Source organism: Sander vitreus, chromosome 11, assembly GCF_031162955.1.
Source record: "Sander vitreus isolate 19-12246 chromosome 11, sanVit1, whole genome shotgun sequence".
NCBI lineage: Eukaryota > Metazoa > Chordata > Actinopteri > Perciformes > Percidae > Sander > Sander vitreus.
Window position 1 is genome coordinate 23510724 of NC_135865.1, and position 23769 is coordinate 23534492.

General features: G+C 40.5%; 1 protein-coding gene across 5 annotated transcripts in view; it reads right to left on the reverse strand.

Annotated features, from left to right (window-relative positions):
- Positions 1-23769, reverse strand: part of sema5ba (sema domain, seven thrombospondin repeats (type 1 and type 1-like), transmembrane domain (TM) and short cytoplasmic domain, (semaphorin) 5Ba) — a 191755-nt gene that overhangs the window by 34706 nt on the left and 133280 nt on the right. For all 5 annotated transcript variants that reach the window (XM_078262419.1, XM_078262418.1, XM_078262417.1 and 2 more), the window contains 3 exons: positions 12812-12947; positions 11359-11566; positions 10638-10845 (listed from right to left, as the gene is read on the reverse strand). In XM_078262419.1, coding sequence (XP_078118545.1) covers positions 10638-10845; positions 11359-11566; positions 12812-12947 — 552 coding nt within the window. The remainder of the gene's footprint in view (positions 1-10637; positions 10846-11358; positions 11567-12811; positions 12948-23769) is intronic.

Here is a 23769-nt window from a genome sequence, read left to right on the forward strand (position 1 = left end):
TTGGTCTTGGTCTTTTTATCAATTTACTCACTAAATAAACGTCTTTTAGCTATAGCTTACATAATCTGCTGCCAGTGACGTTTGTCATTTCAGCCAATGAAAGCGACAATCAATACTGGCTAAAAAAAGGAAATTCAACCTGGAAGTTTCGCACATTCTCTCATTGCTTACAGAAAAGGTTACTATGTTCGATAAGAGATTCATTATCCTCTGAGCTTAGCAAATCCAGGTATTTTGCTGGATCCAAAGTGTCCAAACTGGCTATCATAGCCTGTTGCTTGTTTTTATCTATCGCTCATGTTACAAATTTCCCCCCAAAAAAGGGAGCAGAGTAGTTTGAATTTGTCAACATCAAGGGATTTGAAAGATGACGAACTGGAGGTGAAGACACAGAGCAGACACATAGCAGGTCCAAATCAGGGCTGAAAGAAAGAGGAGGGCGAAAAAGCAATATAGACAGGAACGTGGCGAGAGAAATAGACAGAGAGCAAAATTATTACACTGAGTTGCAGCCAGAACAAAGCCTTTAATAAAAGTAACAGCATTCTGGAGCAGTAATAAATACATCCACTGTGTGGACACCATCTCTCCCTTTCTCTTTCAGTACTTGGCTGGTGAAGTGTTCCTCGGATTGGTCATACAGGCTTAGCAGCACCAGAGGCCTGCTGACAGGCTGGCAGCCACAGCTGACAGTAAATTGGGTTTGCTGGGGACCAGCCTGTAAGCTCCCCTCACACAGAGACAGACAGGGAAGTCCACACCACTGTATAGGGGTCCTATAGGGACTGATGCTAAAGTATACACTGGTTTTAACAAGCAGCCACACACACACACACACACACACACACACACACACACACACACACACACACACACACACACACACACACACACACACACACACACACACACACACTGTAGCACAGATGCTAATGGTCAGTGGTTTTCCCTGATGACCACCTTAAGTGGTTTCTTTATGTTGTTTTAAACTCCTGCTGCAGGCAGGCTGAAGTGCCTCGGCCTCATGACTGCTGCCAGGTCACTTGTTAATCACACACATACAACCACACATTCATACACACTCAGCAAATTGAACCAAAGCTCCTCAGGCGGGAATGTTACAATCACCAGCAGGACAATTGTACGTCTTGTAATAAAACGTAATGTTTATGTAAGCAGATGTTTGAGCGGTGGTTTGGCTACAGGAATAGAACCGCTACAGAAAGCTTGATTTGTTCCGTTTCATCCTCCCCGACATTATCATCCTCATTTATTCCGCGTTTTCTCCTTGTAGTTATTTCTGTTTCCATATTTTTCTTTCTCATGCTCTTTTCTCTTTCTGTTCACCACCAACTGCGAAAACAGTCAAAAACTGCTTGTCTTACACCTTCAGTTTTAACAAATGTTTTGAAAGAAAAGTACTGCACTTTCCAAGGTGGCTTTTTGTAGGAGGTGGCACAATGCTACTGTTCTGAGTGAGACCAGTAGTTTCATTCTGTATTTGGCAGCATTGACTTCTATTCTTCCCTCAGTGAAAAGAGAAAATGAAAAGCCCTGATGGATGCAACATTGCAGCTAAGCTAGCACGCCGCTGTGGCCAAAATAAATTACTTCACTAACAGAGCGAGATAGAGAAATAGGGGCTGGGTGGAGGACAGAGTGGTGCTGTTAGCCACAGGTGCCAATTGGCCAGGTCAAATATAATTACCACAAATAGAGGACAAACACACACAGACATGTGTGCACATACAAACACAAAATCTGCAGCATTTGTCTGCAAGCTATCACTAAAAGCCTACAAATCACCGACTGTTGAAAAGATTTAGCACTGTAACAAAAAAGCACTTCAGTTAAAGATAATGATGTAAGTGTTATTCTACTCTCAGGGTTGAAAAACCCGCCAGAGCTGGCTATACGGCTCAAGCACCTAAACGTAATTGAGTTTTCAACAACTGCACAGGCATTCAAACCAATGTATGTATGCTGCCATAAGCTAAACTGTAAGACAATTACAAACATGACTTCTGGTTGAGCGGCCATGAGGTTAGCAGCGTAACTTCTGAGCTCCCAGACCCTGGCAATATAATGCTGTCTTTCAGAGGCTTAAAACATTAAAAGAAATATGTGATTTGATTAGGCGTTGATGTTATGAAAGGGAGACGGAATACCGCCGTTCAGGTGAAAAAACAGGCTCCTCCAGTCGAAGAAAAGTCCACGGACAAAACAGCTATCGTTGGCGGCTGCCATATTGAACCTGAGGAATCATCGCAACAAGTAACTGACTTCATGGCTGATTTACAAACGATACTTCAAGAACTGAGAGACTTTCACCAGGAAAACGGCGGCCCTCTCCAAGAAATTAAAGAGGACATTAAAACAACCAACAGCAAGGCAAGGCAGCTTTATTTGTATAGCACATTTCAGCAACAGGGCAATTCAAAGTGCTTTACATGAAAACAGATTAAAAAATTAAAAACAGATTTACATGAAAACCACTAACTATAAAATACGAGAAAGAAATAAAAATAAATTACATTAAATTAAATATTATTCAAAATTACAGTGCAGTATAAGAAATTAAACATTGAAGAGCAGTTTAAACAGTTAAATATATAAAAGCAGATAAAATAACTTTCCTGGACTCAGTGATCCATTTTTTGGAAAGCCAAAGCTTTTTGACCAATATGACAGATATCTCAAGTAGTCCGGTCCATATTTTCTAACCATCTCACCCACTATGGGTCCAGATGCGTCGCACGGCTTTGAGGTTTCATTCCCTATAGTTACAGAAGCTTTTCTTGAGTATACTCTTATCTTTTTCGATGTGGTCGTCACCGCAAAGCTTAGTTCTTTTCTTCGGCAAACCTTGTAAAACCCGGTACAGCCCTGCAGACAAAAATCTTTTAATAGCCAAGAACGTGTTCTTACACTATTTTATTTCTTCTGCAGTCTGTCTCTAAATAGTCAAGAACTCGCTCAGAGTGTTGATAGACTATTTTTTTTTCTTTTTAGGCCTTCTGCCTAAATTAGTTAGTTACTTCGACTAACTTTTTGACCAGCCCAACGTCTGTCTCTTCTGTCACTCTATTGCCATGCCTACATCAGAGAAACAGCAGAGTCGACGAGGCCGAAAAATGGATCTCTGAAGCAGAATTGCGCACGTGCACGTGGTGGAAGATGTGGTGTTAGAGATGCTGAAACTACAGGAGAAACTGGAGGCCAGGCTCACGGATGAGGAGGGTCGGTCAAGAAGGGAGAACATACGGATTCATGGTATAGCAGAGAGGGCCGAAAATAATTCCACAATGATGGCCACATCCATGGAAAAGAGAAAAACTGGAAATTCCTGCCTCTACCGAGGATGAGGATAGAGTAATTTCTAGATTTATTTGGCAGGGGAAGAAACCTCAGATAAGGTTTAAGATGCTTCAGCTATCCAAGGAAAATGGAGGTCTCTCCCTCCCAAATATAAAAAAAAAAAACACAGATAAAAATTCTGGTTGATATACAGTATCAATCCATCCTGCTCAGCAAACTGGAAGGAAATAGAATGTAGTATATCCAGCGAAATTCCTCTTCAAGCTGTGATAGGTGATACTGCCTTAATTAAACGTGTGCGGGTTTCCAATCCATGGATGTCATCACTCAAAATTTGGTACTAAAAAGATCACAGATCCCAGGAACCATACCTTATGATGAGATAGATAGCTTATGATTCAGATTTCATACCCATCAGAACAGACGCAAGATTTAAAAAATGGGCTGAAAACGGTCTGGTAAAATATAGTGACATCCACAAAGATGGAGCACTATGAAATTTTCAGGATTTAAAACTCCACTATGGCTTAACAAATCTAGACTTGTACAGATTTTTGCAACTTAGACATTATACTGAGAAAGTGATAAATAAGGCAGACATAGATAAGACAAATTCAGGTATTCTGAAGGTCTTCTTAATGAGTTACAAGTCAGACCCAGGTCGCAGGAATATCTCAAAATTGTATAACAAGTTGAATGAGTTAAGTGGAGAGGACACAATTTATATAAAAGATAAATGGGAAAAGGAAGGAAAATTCACTCTACACTCAGAAATATGGGAAAAAGTAATTAGACAACAATGGAGAAGCACATCTGCGACTTTTCACTATTGTAACTATTGTGTCCACTTGTATAGTTAAGTTCTTTTTTCTTTTTTTTTAGAATTTCTCATTTATTTTCTCTGGATTTTCAATTATGTTTAAGTATGTCATTCCATTCTTTTCTACGTATATATTATTATTTTTTCTTCTTTAAATCAGAAAAAGATGCATATTTGTTGTGCTGTATTATGTACACCAATGTGTTCCTAATAAAAATTTGAATAAAAAAAACAAAAACAAAACAATTGCAAACATGCACACCTACTGTACAGCCACAGTCCATCCATTATGCCATTAACAGCAACAAATCCAGACTGATCTCATGAAGTGGAGTATGTATGACACGCCAATTTTTATGCCATTTTTGGCGTGTTATCAAGATGCATACTGGCTTTTTAGCGTGTTTATCAACGCCGTTTGGCCTTCATTGACTTACATTACCTTGCGATTGCGTGTGAATTGACGCCGTAGCGAGTAGGGTGAAAATCCGCGTAGGGAGGTTGGTCGGGGTGGTGGATGGATCAAACACAAGACTTTCACCAAGGAGACCGGGGATCATGTCCCACGTTTCACATTTCCTTCGTGTCCCGTGTGTCACGTTTCCTAAACTCAACCGTCGCTTTCTTTTTTTACTAAACCTAACCACGTTCTTCTTTTCCTAAACCAAACCGGTTCTTTTTTTCCTAAACCCAACCCGCGTGTCACGTTTCCTAAACCCAACCGTAGCTTTCTTCTTTTACTAAACCCAACCGGTTCTTTTTTTCCTAAACCCAACCCCGCACTGTATATGGCGCTCAAAATGTGTACAGATAACACGCCACTTGGCTTAAGAAAGTGGGCGTGTATATTTACGCAAAGTCATGATGTCATGTTGACAAATCAGATAAGTTATATATAAATCACCTTCTGTGTTGCTGTGACGCACATCACATCACAGTACTGTAAATACCGCCATTTTTCACTGTTTATATGAATGTGTGTGTATACGTGTGCAGCATGTGTGGGTGCAGATGAGCCGCTGTCAGCTATAAAACCATCTGAGTATATTCAGCTGTTATCAGTGCGTGAATGGATGCCTGTATGTGAATGGGACGACCACACACACTGCAGAGGAGATGAGGAAAATGGCTCATTCAGTCAGCAGTACAATGACTGGGAGTGTGTTCAGACAAAGAAGGAGGATGGCAAATGGGTCTTTTTTAAACAGTCTGAACAGTGAAAACTCAGAATGGTGGACAGGAAAAGTAACAAAAGTAAGAAAGAAAAAACAGAAAGAGCAAGACCGGAGCTGGGTGGTAATGTGGTACAACAAGTTACTGCAATTACAGTACTTTTCCCAGTAGCGTAACACATAACCCAATCTCCTGAGCAGCTCATGCTGTTTTTTGTGATTAATTTGGCCAAAAATGAATACATTCACGACAGCTTTTCCAAGAAATTGTGTTAAATTGTTAATCTTGGAGTGTAATATTTATGTATGCAAATACAGCATGGTGGGTGTGATACTCCAGTTTCCAGGGTTTGCAAGCCCTGAATCAACACGTTTTTAATCTGGTACAGCTGCAGACGTAGCAACACTGGGCACATTGGGACCAGGTTTAGGAGCTGTGTAATGGTGAGCCCGATTATATTTCTGGAGTGGATTTAAGCTTTTCTCTTGAAGGTCCTGACAAGCATCTTAGAGAAAAACTGAAAAACAGATTCCAGTTGGTCAATAATTCACAAATGTTGCCTCCTGCTGTGTTTCCTCAAGATCAGCAGCTTTAGATTCCATGCATAGGTAGGTACAAATGCTTTCCATCTCCATAACACACTTGGTTAAGTTGTCTGTTATATACTATATAAAAGTCACTTTCAACTTCTTTTATATTTTAAAGGTGCTCTAAGCGATGTTGGGTGACATCACTTCTTGTTGACGTTCGAAGTATTGTCAAACAAAACGGAGGCTAGCTCGCCCCTCCCTCCTCCTCATCCCGTCCCCTCCCCCTCCCTTCCGTGTTCTAACCCCCAATCCCCAAATCCTTCTTGTCGGATATTGGCTGGAACACTCTTTGTGTATGTTCCGTGGTGCAGGTTGGCGCAGTTTGTTTTTGTTGCCGTTTGTGGAGCCTGGGCTGTCTACAGAGACCGTGTTTTTTTACAGTGTGTTCAGGGGACAGGCAGCTAGTGGATAGTGTGGAGAGGTTTGCTGTATGTGACAGAGATGGGGACTCGAGTTTGAGACTCGGACTCAAGTCGCACTTAAGTCGCACAAACAGATGACTTCAGACTTGACTTGCGACTCGAACCAAAAGACTTCAGACTTGACTCGGACTCGAGCTTTGAAACTCGTCAACAACATGTTTTCATGCAATTATTGCTTTTTAAATCTAAATGTATTCATGTATTTCTATTTTCTTTTATTGGTGCATAGCATATACGTTGGGGAAACGTATGACGAGCTGCATGTCCCCTGCCCTTTGCCATAATGTGCAACGTAATGCATGTGCTAGTCCTCATGACACCAAGTCCTTCCAGAGTTGTGCTTTTTGTCATTAGTTTTGCTTTCAATAACTTCGTAAACAGTGGCAGTAGGCGAACAGCTACATGCAAGGTGTGTGGCACCAAGATAAATGATGCCCAATCAACAACGTCGAACTTCATCAGGCATCTCAAAATGCACCCAGGCAGGTCAGTCACTTGCTAATGTGAAAGAGACGTTACATTTTGCATATATCGTCACAGGTAACAAGCTAACCATCGCAAAGTGTTGCAAATTGTATCTTTATAGTTAGTAGTTGCTCAACTGAGGCTCAGACATCCATGGCGCACAGGAGGCGGGACGCACAGATCCATCTCCCCAGGAACAAACGCTGTGTCGAGTGGGCAAACTCATGATTCGTAGGCTATTAAGTGAAAAAGGTGTACCCGGTCCACCAAACACTGGGCCGTCTTGACTGTCTTAATTCTGCACATATTTCTGTTACTGTAGTCCTATTTACTATTTCATTATTTCATCCATGCGTGGCGCAGCGGATCCGTGCACACTGTCACCTGCCGTGGAGACGCCGGCCTGACCAACCTCTCCTCCTCTGAGTCGGGGCACCCTCGTGCTGGACTCAGTTTCACTGAGCCTACTCACACTTAGAAAATAAATGGCATTACATCAGTGAGTTCAAACTGCTTATTGTGTGTAATTTGGACTGACACTGAGATGCATGTTGTTCTGTAACTGGTGTGGCGCTGCCACTATTCTCTTGATTTCCACTTCGACATTAAACATTTTTTTGAGTGAAAGAGACGTTACATTTAGCATATATCGTCACAGGTAACAAGCTAACCATCGCAAAGTGTTGTGCTAATGCTGGGAACATGCAAATTGTATCTTTATAGTTGTATCCATATGATGTGACAGACTTAGATTAATATTTCACCAGGTCAGAGGGCTAGAGGGATGTGTTAAGTAGACCCCATAAAGTTATCCTACAACTGATTTTGATACTGTACTGTATGGATGGTAGCTACAGGACATGTTTTGAATTCATAAGATTTAACAATACAGTGTTAGGGACAGATCAGATGGCCAGAGACTTGAGACTTGACTTGGACTCGTGGCAAAATACTTGAGACTTGACTTGAACTTGCCCCTCAAAGACTTGAGACTCGACTTGGACTTCCAAAAAATTACTTGTAAACATCTCTGGTATTTGACAAAAAATCACTTAGAGCACCTTTAAGCAAACTTAACATATGCAAATATGTGCATGAACACTAAAAGATTTAACAACTAAGACAAACAACAATTTTCACAGACATGTGACTAACAGAAATGGAATAATGTGTCACTGAACAAAGGGGGGCACCAGCTGCATTAAGTACTGCAGTGCATCTCCTCCTCATGTACTGCACCAGACTGGCCAGTTCTTGTGGTTGTTTTTGCCATCCTGTACCTGTCCCGCAGGTGTGATATTCAGATGTACCGATCCTATGCAGGTGTTGTTACACGTGGTCTGCTACCGCGAGGACGAGAAGGCTGTGCTTCCTGTCTCCCTGTAGCGCTGTCTTAGGCGTCTCACAGTAGGGACATTGCAATGTATTGCTCTCGCCACATCTGCTGTCCTCACGCATCCTTGCACCATGCCTAAGGCACGTTCACGCAGATTAGCAGGGAACCAGAGCGTCTTTCTTTTGGTGTTTTTCAGAGTCAGTAGAAAGGTGTCTATACTTTCCTAATATTCTTTTAACTGTGACCTTAATTGCCTACCGCCTTTAAGCTGTTATTGGCTTTTCGACCGTTCAACAGGTGCATGTTCATTAATTGTTCATGGTTTGTTGAACAAGCACGGAAAACATTGTTTAAACCCTTTACAATGAAGATCTCTAAAGTTATATTGATTTGTACAAAAGTATCTTTAAAATACAGTGTCCTGAAAAAGGGGCGTTTCTTTTTTTGCTGAGTTTAAGTAGTCTTTTTTATAGTAAAAAAGACTCAAATTCAGCAACAAGGGCAGTGATAGCTGTATAAGTGTACCCTGTTTTATAAATTGTCACCGTTGGCTCTCACAAATTGCGATTTGCATTTTTCACTAATCAACAGATTAACTGTTAATGTAAATATTAGCTGAAGTCATATTCCCATGCATTAGTTAACTACCTTGCCTCCTTTGATTCTAAATCTCCTGACTCATTGTCACCCATCTGCCCTTTTCTACTTTCTACTACTCGAGTCTCTCCAGACGAGCTCAGGTGTCATGATGATGCACAGGTTGACTGCAGGGAGTTTGAAAGATAGTATGAGTGAGCGAGCCACAGATGTGAGCAGAATATCGCAGTCTATCCTACAGTATCTCACCCCCTGCTCCCCCCTCTTCTGGTGCCCTTGAAGCCCACTCTTCTTATCGTTTCACCCCACTGTGCCTTAAATAGGACTGCTTGCTCGGCTTTTTTCTCTGTATCTGTATTTCATTTGGCTTTTCTCTCTCTTCCTGTTCCTCTCTGTGTCTCTCTCACCTCAATGGTTTCCCTAGCTGGTGGTTGTGGTGTGAGTGTGTCTGCTCCCATGTGTCTAGGAGTTTGGATTTAGTAGAAATAGCGAGCTGACTCATCAGGCAGCGCACATATGAGAACTCATCCAAGCACCAACCCACACAAAAACTGCCACACACACACACACACACACACACACACACACACACACACACACACACATACACACACTGAAAATAGCATCGAGCCATTTGTATGCTAAAATGAAGTTGACTTTGAAGGAATGAGGTGGCCGGCTGATTGAGAGCACTGATGAGATACAGAAAGTTGGACAAACAGCCAGTGAGCTTTTCTCCCCTCGCTCACCCCCGAGACGTAGATTTTCACATGAATAACCTGAAGCTGAAGATGGCAGAGCTCTCTCTTTCTCTCTGTGGCTTTGTAGCTCTCTCTCACACACAGAAATGCGCCTTCAGAGAAACTTCTCTGGCAGTGTATGAGCTATCTTCATCCACACTTTTTATTTGTCCTCTGAAAAAAGTCACAGCGCTCTCTCTGTATTATGCGAAACTTCATTACTAAAAAACAACCCAGCACAACAAATTAATTTCCTCTAGTGAGCAGATGCCGCCCCAGTCATTTGTCTGGTTCCATACAGACTTTAATGATTATAGGCGAGGTCTTCCAGACATTCATCCTAGTTGAGGACAGATAATTACCTCCAATAGAGGACCAACCAGGTTCAAATGAATCCAGTGCCAAAACGCATAAAATGAACAATAAAATGTACACTGTGTATACCGCGCCGCTGCTTTTAGAAAGTGGCGATTGTCCCTCACGTGGCTTATTATTTCATTCTTGTAGTTGAACTCTGAGATGTCTCACAACAATCAGAGCAGGACAGTACAGAAGTAACAGGAAATGAGAGGAAAAGAGAGGGGAGGAATGAATTGCAACAAAGGTCCTGAATCCAACCAGGGACGCTGCAGTCCCAGTATGTTAACCACAAGGCCACCAGATGCCTCATTCATTAGATCACTAGCCGTGATCCAGGACCATGATTCTACTTATTAAAAAGATGCAGCATTTTGTTCAGTTCTGCAACAATACTGATGGAGAAGCATGGACTGTTCTAACTCTATTATACTTTCCAACCACACAGGGCAGCACTGAGCACACCGACGCTGGACAGCACTCCAGTGGTTGAACTTATGTAAGAAATACTGCGTCAATGTACACTATGTACTACATACTCAATGATGACATGTCGATAATGTCCATAAGCCTGCTGAATTTTTACGAACTTTAATGTAAATCTCCCTCTCACTGTTGGCCTAAGTCATGTTTAGTTTCTTTACACCTACATCATAGATTTTCTTTTCCATATACGTTCCTAGTTCATATTTTCAACATTCTCTCTATATCAAATTTATGAATGGCTAAGTTTGGGTTTCCTTTGAAAGCTTAGATACGTAGTATGATCATCCTGGATAAAATGTTCCACTAGATGTGAAAATGTTGGGCAGTACTCACATCTCATTTTTGTAGGTGGAGCACCTCTCCAGTGGGATCTTCAGGACTCGGTTGTTGAGCCCAATGAAGAGCGACCTGTCGCTGTGCAGGATCTGCAGGCTCAGGATTGGTTCTCGCACCCCCGTTGGGAGAAGCTCCATCTCCTCCAAATAACAACCTTGTAGGTTCTTGTTGGGTGTAGCCAGTGCCTTTAAGATGGTGCCATATTCTGATTGGAAAAAGGATGAGAAGAAATAACAACAATCTATCTTGTATACAGGCAAATTAAATTGAACTTCCCTACTTGATTTTTCTTTTTGTTGTTATATATTTGAGATAAGGATTGTTTCTACTTCATATATTTATTTATTTTTGAGATACGTTATTGATCCCCAGAGGGGAAATTACATTTCACACTCTGTTGATATATTACATATTACACACAGGCCCGAAATACGCACACATGCCCAAACAGGACTTATACATGCACTAATGGAGAGATGTCAGAGTGAGGGGGCTGCCCATTAAAGGCGCCCTGAGCAGTTGGGGGTTCGGTGTCTTGCTCAAGGGCACCTTAGCAGTGCCCAGGAGGTGAACTGGCACCTCTCCAGCTACCAGTCCACAGTCTGTACTTGGACCCTCCGGTTCCCAAGCCAAGTCCCTACAGACCGAGCTACCGCTGCGTAATGTGAGCTGGGCAAAAATAAGTCATAGTTTTGTTCTTTTCTCCTCCCTAACTAACCTGTGCTGATGTACATAACATGATAGAGGGTGTCCATGCCCTGAACAATGTCCACGACCAGGTTGGAGAAGCGAACGTCATCCTGCATGACCAGCGGATCAACAGACTCCGGCTGGACCACATCGTTCATCAGGTAGAGCCGCTGGGCGTCCTGCAGGCTGCGCTCCGTCAAGCCCTCGTTGGGACCCTCGTCTTCTATAGTCCCACACTGGAGAGGAAAGGAAATAGGGGGAGTGAAGGGTGAGGATGTGAAAATGTGGGATGGCACATGAAAATGAAAAAGGCAGAGAGAATGCAAGAAAAAAAAAAAAAAAGAAAAAAAAAAACAATGTAGAAGTACCTCACACACCCAGTCATTGCATTTATGAAATCAATACACCGTGTCTAGTTAGATTGTTTCAATTCTTAATTCTATTCTCAGTAATATCAACTTTTTTTCTGGGGAACAAAACTACAATGTGAATGTAATGTGACCACAGCAACAACACAGCAATTAAATGAAACACTGCAGAAGAATAACTATGAAAAGAAAGCCTTCTGAAAGCTGTGTTGGGTTGCACGGCTTAGCTGTGGTTTGCAGCTTATGCTCATTCTTTAGGACTCAATATAAAACATAATTTGATAATAAAGATTTGTCGGTAGCTTCCATTTTTGGATAATGTTTAAAGTGTTAGATGGTTTTGGAAATATAGCATGATTTTTTCAATTTTAGAAGGAAATATATAATACTACTACTACTACTACTACAATATCTACAATATTAGATATCTGATGATATTATGTTGTTATCACTTTTTTTCCTATTTCATCATTTTCCTTTTGAAATAGAGACTTCAGGGTCTTGCAGATGAATTCAGTCAATAAGGTTACCTAACTGTTTCCAACCATGCTGTGTTGCTCCGCAAGCAACCTCTAGAAACCAAGTGGTTTTAGATACCAGATTAGAGATAGTTCAGTTTTTCTAAATTAAAAAGATCTAATTTAGAGAGTTTTCATTGGAGTGATACAGCCTGGGAACAAGAACTGCCTGAGAAGACAAAAAAATCATTTCCACAGTAGTTACATGGAAATTCATTGAGGCTCGATTTGAATTTGACTTCGTTCTGAATTTGATTCTTTTTTTGCAGAAAACTGCAGTCATTAGTAAAATTGGCAAGCATTCTTCCAGTTAGATGTTTGTTTTTGTGATCACATTACTAATTCCTGGAGGTACTGGACCGGATGTAAACATGCTCTGTATCCAAATCAAAAAGATAGAGGTTCTTGTATGTGGTAAAGATTCAAAAGTTTTCTGAGACAAATGTGTGATTTCAGGCTATATAACAAATTGACTTATTGTTGCCTCTCTGTCTCTTACAGTATAAGCAACACCTTTACAAAATAGGATGCTTTTTGTTGCTAACATGGATTGATTTAGCTGGTTTCAGTCTTGTATGGAAGAAGTTAAACTAACCTGGAAGTTGTGGATGGGGTTGGTTGTGGGAAGCCAGGTGGAGCGAGGGTTCTCCTGGGAGCGGAAGGGCCCGTTGAAGGCCTGGGTGATGGCGCTCAGGTTGAAGGCACACACCGCAGATGCTGCTATACTGTTGCTTTATAGTGAGATGGATAAGGAGAACAAGACAGCAAGGGGAAGGTAGCAGGAAGCAGAGAGGAGAGAAAATGACAGGAAGGGATGGAGAGAGAGAGAGGGTAAAAAAATAAAGAAATTATTTCAACAATAATATTCATAACAGTTTACATGTTGGCAGTAAATGTGAAGCCATATCAGAAATCAGCAGTGCCCAGCTGTGTAATAAAACCATTTTGTAATGTGTTCCATCCCCTTAATGGAAATCCTATCATTTATACCTGCACTGAACAGGCGCTACATCGCTGGCTTGCTTGCTGGAGGCTAAGCTATGCTATCAGCGCTGCACAGTGAATGGGGACAGTATTAAGCTGAGGATATAGGAAGCAGTTGCACAGATTACGTGCAAACACACACACACAGCCGCCTCAGAGGTGTCACATTCGAGAGTAAACCCCGGCTAAACTGGCAGTGTGAGTAAAGTTATTATCCTGACGCTCTTCGGCTGTAATGTGCTGCAAGGTAATGAGTTTCTTAACTGCCTGCTACCGCTGACTGTTTTCCCCCTTTCCCCTTACACCCAGCAACACGAAGACTTTTTACTACCCAGTAAACAGCCTGCTGCCTTGGCATGGCTTGTGGGATGCTGATAAACCATCAGTTAGAAAATAGTAAGTGATAACATTATAGTGCGAGAGCAACAAAGAAACAGCATGAGACACAGAGAGAGAGAGACTCAGACAGCGAAGCAGAGAAATATTGTAATGACCTCATGGTGCTTTGTGAGTCGTTTTGTTACCTTGGGTGAAGAATAAATCAGTAAAGGCTGCTACTTGCTGAAAAATCTGCATCGTTTGCTTAATGGTTTTGGTGAGGCCTAAATCTGTTGTTATCAACCCTTGAGCTGCTTTTACTCAGTTTTCATTCCCTTAATTTTAATTGTCTTCTCTTAGCCAGGCATGTCATACTGTGTATTTATTTACAGTTACAGGATTTATTATTTAGAAATGCCATCATTTGACTTGGTACTGGTACTTTACATGTTTTAGGAAAGTTTTTAATGAAGGAAAAAAACAAAACTGTATTCCCATGGATTGGGTATGGTAGAGGAGAGTGTCTGTGTTCTAGGTATATAAAATAATTTTGATGGGACATTCTGAGCCTTGGTAATATCAGAAAATGTAAAACAATAACATAAATCAATTTTTCAGGAATTGTTTTTGCCACTACAGATCCTTTAATGCTTTGGGCGATGCACACAGGGAGTGTAATTCGTTTTAGCCTCAAATGGTTTTCATTTAAACCATGAAAAGTCATGCTGAATTAGCTACAAGCAGTTTTTGTTTGCACTGTAACCACGGACGTACCGACAACAATCACTGGATTACTTTTGAAACAGAAGAATTTGATGATTATGATGTAAGATCTAAGATCAAGGAGCACCTCTTTATATGCTTCTAGATCAGAACAGATTTATGGATTGTGCAATGATTTATATTCTTGACTTCTGGGAATAATATATGAAGATAATCTACGCTCAAAAACTCAGTTTACTAATTAATCTGAGCTTTATCTTTACCCTTATCTTTTTCTTTGGATTATCCTCCTCTGGGTGTAATATCCTTATTTCTACCACTAGAATGTTTCCGAGTGATTCTGAATCTGTGATTGCTTTTGTTGGTTTTTGTTTTGAACACTACTTTCCCAGAGATCCAGTTCAGGATTGTGATGAAGCTAATGTGTTGTGTTCTGTTACCGCAGTTTGGAAAAAGTGCTATGCAGCTCCAAATGAGCTCTGGCTAAACAACGGGGGAGACCAAACAGGTGGCTCATTGACTGACTTGCAGGCTGCAGAGGAGAACAGCCTCAAGAGTTCAGTCAAAATGACTTTTTCTCTTCTTTTTTGCTAAAGCTCTGGTGGAGACGAAAGTGACAGGGAGGCAGAAACAAAGAGTGTGAAGCTGAGTGAGTGCTGTGGTGAACCAGCAGTAACCAAAACCCAACTGGAAGAAAACCACCAAATGAGCTGCAATAAGTGAGCGAACACTTTTCACACTCAAACACACAAACACACAAACACAAAGTTTGAGATAAAAGTTAAACTGTGGCTTTGTGGTTGAACTGTAGCTATAGCTTGCATTAAAGCCAAACTTTACTACAGAAAGCCTGACACTGCACCCACATTATTTGAGATCTCTACTTTGACAGTGAGTTGCTGCAGATAATGCCAGGAGAACAGTGCGAAATGGAGCACTGAAAGGAACACAGTCTATCGCACTAATGGATGCAACCCATATGTTTTGAGTCTGCTTAAAAGCCTGGGAAAGTGAATGAAAAGCTGTTTGACATCTGCTATGCTGTTTGCTGCCGCTCTCCGAGGCCCTGCACCACGATGATGATCACTTATCAGTGAAGCTCCTTCTTCAAGTGATTCATCTCATCCCAACAGCCTGATCCTGTCACTGGTTGCCTTCTGAAATGCTTCTTGATTTCCTGTCACAATGTTTTACAGAATTCATCACCCTTTATCAACTCCTCATATCCCATGTTGTTAACCAAATTCTCCACCCCCAGGTATAACATTAAAATGCTGCCAAATAATGAATGCATCCGTGATGATAATCCTACAATATGTCTCTTTATATAACACTTTCAGAGTATTTTAGCACTGTGGTATTCTTAGTTTTACTTAAAGAATAAGGCAGGTGATATTCTACTTTTTTGTTATTGTCGACAAATTCCATAAAAAGACCAACACCATAAATGAACTGATCCTACTAACAAGTATTGGGTGTATATCCAAAGTCTGACACATCGCTCTGTGCCGAAGGGCTCCATTGTTGTCCAAAAGCTATTAAAAATACATCAATGAGCCACATCATTGCACAGGGTGACATGTTCCTTCATTACCACAGACATACACAGTGTAGTTTATTTTGAGTAAATCCCACATACACCTTCTTGCTGTGCGAAATTACGTCGGCGCCCGTACGATATACTCCAAATGTGCACCAAATGTGGAATAATCCACAGCTGAAAATAGTCCCTGACAAATGCAGTGTTTATAGCGGTTTGAGCAACATTTAAAAACTGCAGTACACAACTGTTAAAAATGACTTTTTTGGCCAGTTCTTTTTAATTTATGATTCATGTATTCAAAAAGGGACCAATGGGTTTGGGCTGGAGTGCCAAAGAGAAGTCGGAAAGTACTGAGAGAGGGATTAATACATTGTTGGTTTTGGTCTTTTCACAAGATTTGTTGACAATAACAACGATTTAAAACAACGCCAACCTTATTCTTCAAGTAAAGGAATGGAATACTTGTTTCACCAATGTCAGCCGGCCTGATACCCAGGGCACGTCGCTGCTGATGACAGGACAGAAGCGATTGGATGTGTAGCTCAGTTCAGCCCCCCAAAAGAGGTATTAGAAAGGTAATGAACTCCTCACTCAGCCTGGCTGTTTGGCCTGGTGCAAGTCACAATCAGTAGATCAGAACACCAGTGAGTATGTCTGGTAAACACAAGTGGCTGATTGCTCATTTCAGTCTATAATCCTATCTCTTTAGGCTGGAGGCTGGTATAGTTGTTACTGCACATTTAAACAAGATCCCCTGGTGTTGCTGTATATGATCTTCCTTTTCTTTTTCCTTAGCTTTTTGGTTGTTATCACTACATGAACTGTCATATTATGTCTTTATGGTTCAGTGGTTTGCTGTTCAATATGCAATATTCTTACATTTATCTGTATTTCTTTCTTCTCTGCCATTTCATTTTTTTATTTTTATTTATATCATTGTATTTTTAACTTATCTTGAAAAGCACTTTGGTCAACATTTGTTTTTAATGTGCTACCTAAATAAACTGATTTGACAACAAAATAGATTTGCTCATGCATTGTATCCAGCTGAAACTCCAGGTTTTTAGCTAATGTATCTAACCTCGTTTCATGTGAAAAAGGAACTGCTAAAATTACATTAGGGCCAATGTTTCAACCTCAGTGAATACCTACGTTGCAGCAGAAAAGCAAAAGAGCCCACTCAGCAGAGCTACAGGGTGCAGGGACCAGAAATTGAACCAAGGCTGCTAGGATTATCCATACATATTTTTATCCTGCACAACAATACGCCAGCAAAGGCAACAACTTTAGCCCAAAACAGTCACATTCAGAGGCAGACTGAGTCAGCAACACCTACACTAAACAATAAAGCAACACCACAGGTTCAGTAGGTTGCAAAAACGTCCAGGTGTTCGAATTGAGCTATTGTAAAGAAGTGCACAGTTCACTGAGTATAATAGCATCGTAGATGGAAAATTTGATCACTAAAGTATTTTTTCAGTCTAAGCCCAGTTCTGTTCAAATGAAAACTGGCCCTAAGTGAGGAAAACCAAACAAAGTTGGGTTATATTGGGTTAAATTAAAAACAATATCTATGACAGGAAAGATAAAAAAGTTGAAGCAGCAGATTCTGTCAAACTGTATTCAGATCAGGCCCGGTCTTCCACTGGGGGCCCGCAGTTCATTTCAAGGTAGATTTGATGTCAGCAAGTTGATGCAATGGGAAAAGAACGTTGTGTAACATCAGAAATATTGCACAGTTATGTTGCTTCAGTCGGCTGCCCAGCATATAATTTATCTCCCACGTTGAGTCTGATCTCATCACATTTTCATATGCTATGGACTGATGGGATTTTAGGATCCCTAATAGGTATTCTGTGCAATTGTCAGGTTGCACATACTTGTGTCATCGTGAGTTTTAAAATACATGAAAAGGTTTAACGATACAGAGTGAGCATAAGGCTTCTTATTAGGGTTACAACTAATAATTATTTAGCCTAATAATCAGACTGAATTGCCATTTTGTTTAAAGTCATTATTCAGACTGACATCATTACAGTTCAAGTTATTAGCTTTGGAAAAGCTTTTGAAAAAGGAGGGTCCTTTTTTTTTTTTTTCTTTTGCCTTAACCTCATTTTCAGTTGACACAAACACATTTGCTAGGAGCAATACATGTAATGTTTTTCACAATAATGAAAGAAATATGATTTCAGAGTAGTTATTTTAAGTTTTTATTTTTTAAGTTTGTGTAATGTGTTTAGTTGTTCATTATCAAAAATCTGTGTTGCCCGTTCACAAACTTGTCCTTTTTCATGAATATTTACCACCACCATCAATTCCAAGTATTCCTTTTGGCTTGAAATTTTACATTTGCATTCCATGAACTGGGGCAGACGCTCCATATTCATGCACCATCTTCAAATACATCAGTCGGTAAGGGACATACAGGACATACTGCTCCACCTTTCGTGTTTTCGCTGTCACATGATAAACTCACAGGTGCTGCTAATGCTGCTAATGGGTATCGTAGCTTCCCGGCCCCAGCAAGTTTGAAGAAGGAAACATGGAGGACCACACGTATTCAAAATCCAAATTTCAGGAACAGGAGTCTTCTTCTTCGCCCAGAAAAAGAAAAAGGATATTGAAGGGAGCAAGAGACCGGCTTTTTGAAGCGTGAAGGCTACCGTAGCTGTAATACGTATTTTGAACTGCGTGGTGCGAGAGAGTTGATTGCGATATATGATCTCAACGCTAGATGGGAGAAATTCCTACAGATTGGACCTTTAAGGTGCTCGTATTCTCCATCAGAAGTGCTCGTAGGATGGTCGAACAGGTTCAGGGTTTAGATATTATTAGTCGTTTTATCCAACCAGGTAAACAGTTATACATTAACAAAACAGCAGACCTAAAGAATTTGAATCGTTGAAAAAAATCAAGATGTGGTCATTCAGAGGTCTAGAGCCAGTCTAATTTTTTTTTATGCCTGTTTTCAATTTATCATATCAAAATGTCCTTCACAAGTTCCAAGGACCCAAGATGATGTCTTTAAATTGCTTGTTTTGTCCGAGCAACAGTTCAAAAACATTAAATCAACAACATAATTTAAAATCCTCACATTTGAGAAGATGGAACCAGCAAAATGTTTTGGCAATTTTGCCTCATAAATGACAATAAATCATATATATATATATAATATACATAAATGTGTCGAATAATTTTAATACTAATGAATTAATGGGACCAATTGTTTCAGAAGTCCTTATCCCGCCCTCAACTTCTCAGATACTGTATGAGGCCCTCAAAGAACTAGGGAAGTGGATGGGTCAGTGAAGTCACCCAGAAATAGATAAGGAGGCTCATAATTAGTTAGTAATGGCAGGTTAGACATCTCAGCAGGAGAATCTCGCTCGCTGCGAGGGACCCTGCCAATAAGGGCCTGGAGTTAATTAAAAGACCTGGCCGTGCTCTGAGGTCTTAAGTGTCCTTATTCAGATGGAATGCTAAAACCCTCCACTACATAACTGCTCGACAGGCTCCGCTAGCTGCTGCACCTCTTAATAAAATTACAGCTGAATCACTTCCTTCCTTACTCCCTTCCTCTTTTTTTTTCTCTCTCTCTCTCTCTCTCTCCTCATCTCAAGCAGATGATTGATCTGTATGTTTTTTTTCTTTTGACTGACTGATTAAAGGGACACTCCACAGATTTTCAAAATCAAAATCAGTTTTTGAGAAGCACTACTCTGCTAGAGTTAGATGCTATCGTCTATGAGAAAAAAAAGGTTACTTTTACTAGCACTTTGAAACTACTAATAGAGAGTGTGGGGGGTGAAAACATGGGTGTTTATGAGGCAGAACGGGTCTATCTAAGAGCTGCTATTGATTTGCAATATGGAAAATGTAGGAGCCAAGTGTCTGTTGAGCTTAATGCATACAAAGGGCAAAAAATTAAGATATCTCGGCTTCTGCTGCTTCGATTGGGACCAATCTTTTGAAAAACATTCTGCATCTTGCAAAGTCCTTAACCTTTCAGGTGGTGCGATACTAAATTGCTGGAGTAGACCTTTAATTGTTCGATCAGTAAAATGTAAGAAAATAGTGAGAAATACTTCAATCTTCAAATTGCTTTTGGGTTTGGTTTAGTCCAACTAAACCCAAAGATCTTTAATTTAGAATGAAATAAAACCCAGAAAACAATAAAATCCTCACATTCTCAATAATAATTGACTTTAAACATTTAATTAAAAATCAAAATGTGCGTGTTTTTCCTGTTGATTCATTGTCATATCGCTTCCCCAACAATTGGAAGACGATGGGTAACACAATATTTAAGAAGCCATTCTAGTCATTTATGGAGCATCATTGGATACATCCAAAGGGCAACAGGAAGAGAGAGGAGGTCACTACAGTATTGAGACCTGTCCCACATTGTGAGCAGACAGAAAGGATAAGTACTTGGTTCCAAGTCTTCCTGCTCTGTTTTACAGCCCCAAACTCCTGGGAGCAGCTGTGAGCCTGTTCAATTTAGGCCAGACAGATGGAGACAGTGTTTGTGGTGATTGCATTAACATATCCAACCCCAATGAGGGAGGCAGTTTTGGAGGAAGGACCAACGAGCTGCTTCAGAAGGGCAGGAAAATAGGAGACAAAGGACGATGGACAAAAGCTTGGAGCTCACTGATTTTTCTCATTACCTCTTCTCTTTCCCTCCCTCTCTCTTTATCCCCCTAGCTTTCCTTTTTTTGTCACTTTACCAATTCCTCGCTCTCTTTTTCGCTCCGTCGCTAAAGATGGCTGCAGGCTGATGGAAAGCACCCATGTGATGGTAAATACCAGCAGCTTAACAGGTGAGGGAGCACAAGGTGAGAGGCAGGATTCAACTTATCCCCTGACAGAACACAGAACACATCTGAAAAAGGAAATCTAATTTGTCAGGTGTGTCAAAGACTCTGTGATATTAACGTGTAATGTGCATTGGGTCTCACTTCTCTTTCTCTTCTGGAGAAAGTTTGACCTGATGCCTCTAGATAAAGGGTCATGAGGTCACCAAAATAATTAGTTATATTCCCTGGGGACCCACAAATATTTATCGGGATCTCATGGCAATCTGCAGCGTAATTATTATAAGCAATATCTTTGTTGACATCGTGCTCCAGACTACGGTGTTGGACAGCACTCCGTGCTCCGTGACCACACAGAGTGAAAGCCGACATCCTCTCGTCAGGCAAAAATGTGCTGCAATTATACCATAAAAAGCATAACAAGAGATCAGATCTCCACACTTTGGCTTTCAGTGTTTCCTCTCTGTAATGAAATGTGTGACACCCCCACCTGGAGCAATCAAACACCAGAGGGAGTGTGAGCTGTATATCCAGCTTGGCTGAGAGTTGCATGCATCCAAACTGATCATTAGCAGCAGCAGGCGGCGGCTCTAAACGCTGGAAAATTGTCTCTCTCTGTATAAGTGGGAAAATGTCGGAGTACCAAACTTCATGAAGTGATGAAATCTGAGGTCTAAATTAAAAGAAGTTGGAGTTTTGATGTGTGTGCGTTTGTCACTGTTCCCACAATAATATTCTGGTTGGTGTTAAAAGGGCTCTTTAGCACAGCTGCAGCTCGTTTTTGTGGGGTTGTTCATTCTTTCAACAGTGATGGGAATGTAAAGTAAAATAATGCATGGATAGACTGTCTGTTTGTCCTGTGGTGTATGAATAAAAGCTAATTACATTTGTGTAGATATTTTGTCACTCTAAATACATAACAGAGGCTAAATGCCAGACTCAAGATTAACTGGTCTGAAAGTATTCCCTCCTTCATTCCCCAATTTGTTTTCATCATCATCCACACACACTGAGCTAATTTAGATGATAAATGTCAGGAAGTTTCTGGCTTGAAGTATTCCCCATGCTATTTTATTTAATTTAAATTATAGCACAAATGCAGGATATAGACACTGTATCCGGTTACCACTCATGCTTATTCAAATTAATCATCTAATCTAAGCCCTTTAAGAAAGTATGCAATTGCAAATGTGTGGGATGTAAAGGAAATGTTTAATAGATTTCTGCTCACAAAGGAGCAATATTAAAAGGTGGCAGTATACATTTTTAATAAGTAATAAGTGATACTTTTAAATAATTAACAAGGCTGACAAATCATTTGTGTGTGCATGTCTGTCTTCACAGATATAATAAACTGTGGAGGGATCTGTACTAGGGTTGATTACTGGGAACTGAGATCCCTTTATTAACAGGAATGTAAATCAACATCTACTCCCATTTTCCAGGAAGAATACTTGCTTAAACCCAAGAGCTTTGTGTGCATGTGTGAGTTTCATTGACTGAAAGAACATGATAAGGACCAAAAATTCTAATTGTCTCCGGTCAGAATGACCGGTGGAAATAATTCCCTCTGCACAATTTCAATTGTGTTAAAATAGGCTACAGTGATTTTCTGATCTCTCGTCCTATTAAAACAATGAACAATCATATTTTTTTCATTTAGAAATGACTTAAGACTGTAGCGTATGCGATTAAAGAAAAACTACATGTCGCGTTCTCGCTCTGATTGAATGCAGAAGACTAACGCAGATTTACAACAAACAGCGACAAGCAAGCAGAAAAGTCGAAGCCCAAGCCCTGGCGAAACAGGGAAAGATTGTGAATTACTTCATAACAGGTCTAACTGCTAGGTCTAGCTGGTCTAACGTATATGAAGCCAAGAAATTGCCAGCGAGGATGAGTCGGCACCAGCTACAGCCCGTCTCATTAACGTTAATGCCACAGACGCACATCGAGATGCCATATGATGACAGCTCTCCGCGGTTACGGAGGCTTGACTTTCTCAACAGCCTGCGAGGTAGCCTACTTATTGGGATTACGGCAAAATCTATCCAGCGTGGGCACAATTATGTGCATTGATTTAATTCTTTTGCCCTTTCTGCCTGTCGCAAGTAGCCTACATTTCAATAAAAATAGTATGAATCTACATCCATTATGTCTGCACATGATTCTTGATGAAATTATTCTTTATATACAGTATAGCCCACCTATCAATTGTTTTTAACCGCAATAAACACGGAAAATATTTGACCGGAACTTTTCCCATCTGACCGGAAAATTGAAACCTTACAGGTCACATGACCAGCACCAATTTTTTTTACCGGAAACTCCGGCATGTGTTCCCATACTGAAGAGTATTGTATGTACTAAAACAAAAACACCTTTTCCAAACCTCGTTAACGTCAACAACTGTCGAGGCAAGATTTTGTTAAGTTAGTTATTACGGTGATAATAACTTTAGCTGAAGCCGAAGATTTTCATGCCAACATTGCAGCTTACAGTTCAGCTGTGTGGCTAATTATTTTTCAGAGTAGGTATGAATGAAGTGGAGTGCAAAAATCTGTAAACAAAATGCAGAGGGCTGAACAAGTGGCTGCCATGCAGACTTCCAGCCCCAAATCAGAGTGCAGCGCAGCATTCAACAGGTGGAGCATTAAGTGCAAGAGGAGCCCTAATGTTACAACTAAACAGCTAAGAAAAATGTCCATGTGCGTCAAAACATGGAAACAACACAGCTGCATGTACAGGGATTTTCCATTGCAGCCATTTTACACAGTAATATCCACAGATCAGTACTATAAAGATGGTCAAGTAGGGGAGACCGGGTACGGTTGTAACACTTTTTTCTTCAGCACCTAAAACTACCTTTTTTTTTTAGCTACATATCTGAAAATTTTAGGCAAAGTACCCACATTTGTCTGCTACAAATGGCAACAATTAAAATTTCTTTAACTATATCACAGACTTTGTGAGATGATGACAAATACAAGGTGGTCCTTTGTTACAATCTACCCCACTACTAGGTTAGGTTGTAACACATACTGAGGTAAGTTGTAACAGGTAGACAAAATTAACAAAAACTATGGGTACTCAAGTGATATGCCACAACAACAGTTTTATTTTAAATGAATGACTGCAACAATAAAATATGTGTGAATATGGGGAGTG